The 6075-nt window shown below is 36.0% G+C and overlaps 1 protein-coding gene across 1 annotated transcript; it reads right to left on the reverse strand.

Moving 5' to 3' along the window:
• Positions 1-68: 68 nt before the first annotated feature.
• LOC145750272 (activating molecule in BECN1-regulated autophagy protein 1A-like) lies at positions 69-5096 on the reverse strand. The gene is made up of 10 exons (XM_082566264.1): positions 4629-5096; positions 4372-4566; positions 3896-4013; positions 3491-3537; positions 1885-3166; positions 1762-1819; positions 1472-1624; positions 1007-1186; positions 709-899; positions 69-463 (listed from the first exon to the last, which is right to left on the reverse strand). Exons 1-10 carry the CDS (start codon positions 5010-5012, stop codon positions 345-347), a joined length of 2727 nt encoding a protein of 908 aa, XP_082422390.1. The 5' UTR covers positions 5013-5096; the 3' UTR covers positions 69-344.
• Between the last annotated feature and the right edge of the window lie 979 nt (positions 5097-6075).

Here is a 6075-nt window from a genome sequence, read left to right on the forward strand (position 1 = left end):
GCAACTCCCCTAACTTTTGCAAGATCATTGTTTTGTTAATTCATAAATTAAAATTATCGTTAACTGTCTAATATGCCGTTTGTTTAATTTAAAAGTTTTTAAAATACGAAAACCAATATCCTATTTAGCCTAAAATGCACCAAAACAAAAAGGTCTAAAACAATTGCATACAAGAACAAAAACATTTCGCAAAAACACAAAGTCGTAGCATAGTTTAACAAAAACACAAAAATAAAATACAAACCAGCAGGATCTGCATTAATTCAAGTTAACACAAATATTACGAACATAAAAGGTTTTTTGTGTATTTTAAATAATTAAAATAAAACTTCACAACATTGAACTTAAGTATGGCAAATTCTTAATTCCCCGTTGTTGGTTCCATAAACTAATCCCTCACCGATCCCAGGAAGCCAGGATATCGTGTTAATATTGACATATCTTTGTGGGGTGTCAGCTTGAACTACAACAAATAATTAGAAGGAATATAAGTTAACAAGACCTATAATTTTTTCAACACTAAAAGTCCTGGGTTTAACCCCAAGTACCAACTACATAATCCATTATAACAAACCAGTTGATAGTTCCCTATTATCGACATTTTAATTGTTTGGTCACACAACTCTCAACCATTAGAACAACAGTTTCAAACTAATTAAAATTTTTGAATAATGTTTTAAGGTGGCAACTTTATCAGTAAAAACTAACTTGGATGGGTAACATGGTGTACCACTGAAGTTGGGGAATCCCCTGTCTTGTTCAACTTCACAATCTGAGCCATGAGGGATCTCGAGTTATCTCTCGTTTCCCTGATATAATCCCGGTGTTTTAACCCCACCGCAAGGTAGTTCCCCAAGGGTGATAGACTGAGGCAGACTGCCGATGACCCAATAGTTCTTCTGTGAAAGTTTTGTTACAAAAAGGATTTAACAAAGTTGAACTAATTTAATTATTCCAACAGAAAGTTTGTAATTGTTGCCTCAACAATATTTAAATATCTCCAAACCTGTACAAAAGATTTCCGAGCGAGCAAGGCTCAAGTGAGAACACTGACACTTGCATCATGTTGTTGTTAAAGCCCTGCTCACTTGGCACAAAAGTCGCAAGCCTTGTTCCGTCCTTGCTGATGTCAAGACTCGAGTCGTTATAAATCTTACAACTTGGGACCAATATGTTCAGGTCTGGTCTGTAATGGTTTAAGCGGAGAATAACAAATTGAATCAAATGTTAGAATTAGTAGTTGATGTTTAATATAAATTTTAACCAAAAATAGTTGTACTATATTACAACAAATCTAAAGTAATTTTAATAAATAAAAGCAACACTTGGTTAGTAAAAGGCCTAACTAATTTTAAACTGTAACTAATATTTGATAAAAATTTAGCACCAAAATAAAGACAATGCGTTAAACGTAAAACAATAAAAAGTTGATAAGAACAACAACAACAACGCTTTGTTGTGAAATACAAACCTGCTTATCTCGGGAAGTTTAAGTTTGGTGAAGTCCCACCACTGCAACCTGTACCCCGTTCTGTCAAGTAAGACCCGATGAGGGTCGGGGTAGAGAGACAAAATGTGGTTAATGTTGCTGCGCAGGTGAGAGGCACGAGCTCGTGTTGTTGGTCTGTAAATTTAAACACATTTAATAAGGGAAACTAAAATTTTAAGTTACTAACAACTTGGGGTCTTTTATTTTAGTAAAATAAAGAAGTTAATATCAATCAAGTTAACAAAAATTTAAATTTGGAAATATTTTCAAACCTTCTTAGTCTTCTGAACCTGATCACTCTTTGTGCAAAGGAATCAAAATCAGGAAGACCTGGGTGAAGAAAAAAATGTAAATTGGATTCATGTTTTTACAAAAAATTGAAGAAAAATAATTACCAGGAGTTGGAGGATTTAACCTCGCTGGGTCCAAGTTCTGCTCATGAAAAGTTGGGTTAACTGACACTTCTAGAGGGGGTTCTGGTGGAGGGGTCACATTAGAGTTCCCCATGGTAACTGACACTTCAACACCAGGGTTCCGAAGCGAATTTAAAATTCGATCCTGGATTCTAGAGGTCAAAATTGAGGTAAGGTCGCCCTCCATTGAACTTCCACTTTCATCAAGTTCAGGAAATAACTCTGCAGGATCTGGCAACGCTGGAGTTTCCGTGTTTTGTTGATTGTGTTGAAGCTGTTGAAGTCTTAACTCGAGTCGACGTCGTTCTTGTCGCAGAAGTTGAAGTCGATTATATTGGTGTTGAATCTCTGCGTTGACACTCACTGAGGCATGCAATATTCGCTCGTGGTCGCGTGAGTAAGTGTGAGCTTGGCTCAACTCGGCCATCCTTGATCGAAACTCATTCAAGCGTTGCAAGCGAGATCGCTGATGTGTGACCTCAGGTTCTTGTGATGTCACTGAAGACTCTTGTTGCGGTAAAGATGGTAAGTCCTGTTGTTGTACTTCGAGTTGCCGTGGTAGCATAGGATCTTGTTGCCGTGGTAGCACAGGATCTTGTTGCCGTGGTAGCATAGGATCTTGTTGCCGTGGTAGCATAGGATCTTGTTGCCGTGTTAGCATAAGATCTTGTTGCCGTAGTAATGTAGGATCTTGTTGCCGTGTTAGCATAAGATCTTGTTGCCGTAGTAATGTAGGATCTTGTTGCCGTGGTAGCATAGGATCTTGTTGCCGTGGTAGCATAGAATCTTGTTGTCGTGGTAATGTTGATGAATCAAACATTGGTAAACTTGGTGACAATCTTACCAATGGAGTAAATTGTTGTTCGTTAGAAGTTTGTGAAACTGGTTGAGAAGTTCGGACGAGATTTTCTTCAGTTTGTCGTGTAGGTTGTGGTAAGCCATCCGATCTATTGGCCCTCAAAGCAATGGAATATTGGTTTGTATCAGAGTTTTGCGGCTGGACACTTTCAGTTACGTTATCTTGGCTTAAGTTTGTTGAATATGGATTAAAATTATTATCGCTGGTTTGAGCGTCCCCACCCAGTCTTCGATTCCTCATGCACCTTATTCTGTTCCTTATACTGTTTGACCTTGGGGTGTATTCGGCTCTGTTACGAGGTCGAACATTTGTCGATGTTCGGCTCCAACTGCCGGTCGTCCGACTAGTTCCCAAAACTGGGCTCGTCCGATTGCGTCCGCTGTTTAACCATGCACGTAATGATCCCTGAAAAAAAAAATTTTAATTTTTGTTATTTTTTTAGAAATAACTAAATTAAAAGAAATTTATGAACAAAAAAGTTTTTTTTAAATTAATCATTGATTTAATATGTGGGACAGCATCATAATAACAACAAAGTGAGTCAAGGTAATGTAATAAACACTCATTATGATGTCACAAGTAAATAGGTCACTTAAATGATAATTAATTTTTAACCAAATAAAAAGGATTTTAACTTTTACAGAAATCATAATTCCAAGCTAAGTCAAATTAATTAATTAGATTTTTGGGGGTATTTAAAACCATTTAAAATCGGGTTTTAACATTTACCCTTTCAGCTGGGCCCGGGGTTAGTAAAGTAGGAGGACCCCAATCAGCTAAAAAAATAAAATGAGGCATATTTGTATTAAGAAATATTGACAATTTTTAAGGTTTATCATCGTTCAATTTAATTCAGTTGTTAGCTATATCATGGCATTATTTAATATAAAGTGACAATTTTAAAATATTTAGTTTATAGAACGCAGCTGTTGCTGATATCAACAACTTGCAAACAGCTTGAGTGTGATGTTTGTATTTTTAACTAATTAGTGATTAAAAATTAAAAATAATTAAAAATAGATAGGGTTACAAATAACTATGAACACAATTTATAACAATTTTTAGTCCAAAGAGAATAATTTAAGGAAAAAGATTAATTTTTTTGTCATTAATTTTAATTCTAAAATTTTGAACCTGTGGGTTCTTCCTGTTGTGGGGGATTACCCTCTTCACTTCCAGAGTTGTCATCAGTTAAATTTGCAACTCCAGTTAAAATAAAATCTCCTAGTGGACTAAATCGAGCTAATCTTACCTTGAATGTTAAAATATTTTGGTAAAACATATAAGTTTTGAAGCAAACAAATTTATTTGTATGTTTTTAAACATTTTTAACATAAATAAAAACTGTTCTAATCCCACTGATCTCATGCTGTAGCGCCCTTAAGTAAGGCGTTATAAACAGTATGAACTCTTGCTGAGCCAACACTTAATCAGAAGTTTAATTACCGGGCAATTATAATCTATAATATCCCAAACTACCACAGGCAACTCGAGACTGGGTCGGGGTAACTGATGTTACTCCATGTTTAAGTCGTGAGGCCTTCCCACATTGAGGATAAATAAATAAAACAAAAGATTATTCCGCTGAATATTTAATTACAAAATCCCACCCTCTCAGATGAATTTGTTTTCACCGACGCAAAAGGTTTCGGAAGACTCCAATCCCAGAAGTAAATCTCGTTACCGGCAGCTACCATGACAACGTGGTCGCTGGGGTGAAACGATAGGGAAGATATCGTCATGGTTTCCTCCTCCCCGGCTGTCCAACTTTCACTCCCCCCTCCTCTTAAATCCCAAACCCGAACCTGAAGAAAAATTGTTTAAAAAAATTTCTGTTAAATTTATAGTTTTTATTTAATGTGTTCACCTCTCCATTCAGGCATCCAGAAGCAAGAATGTCGCTGTTATTAGGATGAAACTGAACACACCAGGGTGACCTCTGGTGGCCACTTAGAGACTGGACGAGACAACCAGAGTTGACCTCGCTTACATGAATATTATGATCACCATGACAACTCGCAACTAACTCGTTGTCAGGGCTAAAGGTGACGATAAAGGTCGAGCGTGTCCTTGGGGGAAGGTCAACTTTTTTGTTGTTTGTGGCCAGGGTTGCCGCCAAACTTTCCCCGTAAACATGAAGATTGTCGTACATTGAATTCGATTGTTTAGTCCCAATTAAGCGATTATGTAATGCAAAGATTATGTTACGATGGCTTGATGTAGGTTTCTCCAATTTGTTCATTAATTCCATTGTTGATTTTCATTAATTTATTTGAAATATAACTTGTTATTATTAAGGTCCAAACCCTGGGTGTCAGATGATTATAATCTAGGTAATGACAATTCTTTAAATAATTTTTAATGATCACAAACTGACAAATGTTACACTATTGACTATTAGATTCTTATTACAATCTGTCAGACTGTTTTAACTGACTGACAGACCGAAAACTTTAACTCAACTGACAGACTGTTTTATCACAATATATCTGTATACACAACTGACAGACTGAGATGTCAGGACTGCAGGATGTGAACACAAAACACTATCTGACAGATCTGACTATGCTATCTGCTTTAAGGCTTTGTCAGTCAGTCTGTTGCATAACATCTGAAAGTCGTTAATTTGTTAACCCCTAAATTTTATTGTGGCATCTATTTTTTTTATTCTGCCAGAGTTCCTTTAAAATGTTTTGTCTAATTACAAGCAACCGCAAAAACCACAAATTACCGCAGTTACTGCAAAATACCACAAACTACCGCACTTACTGCAAAAAACCACAAACTACCGCACTTACTGCAAAAAACCACAAACTACCGCACTTACTGCAAAATACCACACTAGTTTACAACCCCGCATAACCTTCTTTATTAATTTAACTGTGGCCAATAAATGTACCTGCCATACCCGATTTTCAACTTGGCATGCCCGATTTTTTAGCTTGCCATTCCTAATTTATTCCATCCCCGATCTTTATCTGCCACAAATTTTTTTATATGCTACTTATTAAATTAGGTTATATAATTTTAAAATGCAGACTTACAATACTGGAGAAGCTGCTTACGTCTTTACACACATTGTTATGTAAGCTGCTTGTACATACGGACTGCATATGTTGTGTATATTGACTTTAATTCAATAATGGCAAAAATTATCTTAATAGTTAAATGGATCTTATAACAAATTTTTATATTTAACGTTAACCTGTTAATTGATGAAATTGTCCTTGTGGTCTGACCGTAGTTATTATACTTATATAAAAAGAAATGTGTATGTTGGTTTAAACACTGGGTTCAAGGGCAAAAACAGTGAT

This window comes from Corella eumyota, chromosome 4 (assembly GCF_963082875.1).
Source record: "Corella eumyota chromosome 4, kaCorEumy4.1, whole genome shotgun sequence".
Classification (NCBI taxonomy): Eukaryota; Metazoa; Chordata; class Ascidiacea; order Phlebobranchia; family Corellidae; genus Corella; species Corella eumyota.

What these genes read in the sequence shown, in the direction of transcription:
- LOC145750272 (XM_082566264.1), bottom strand. Translation starts at nt 5,012, where the DNA reads ATGGAATTAATGAACAAATTGGAGAAACCTACATCAAGCCATCGTAAC. An exon ending in GTTAAATCCTCCAACTCCTG is followed by an intron (nt 1,820 to 1,884) that starts GTAATTATTTTT and finishes TTCTTCACCCAG; the next exon opens with GTCTTCCTGATTTTGATTCC. An exon ending in ACACCATGTTACCCATCCAA is followed by an intron (nt 464 to 708) that starts GTTAGTTTTTAC and finishes TATTTGTTGTAG; the next exon opens with TTCAAGCTGACACCCCACAA.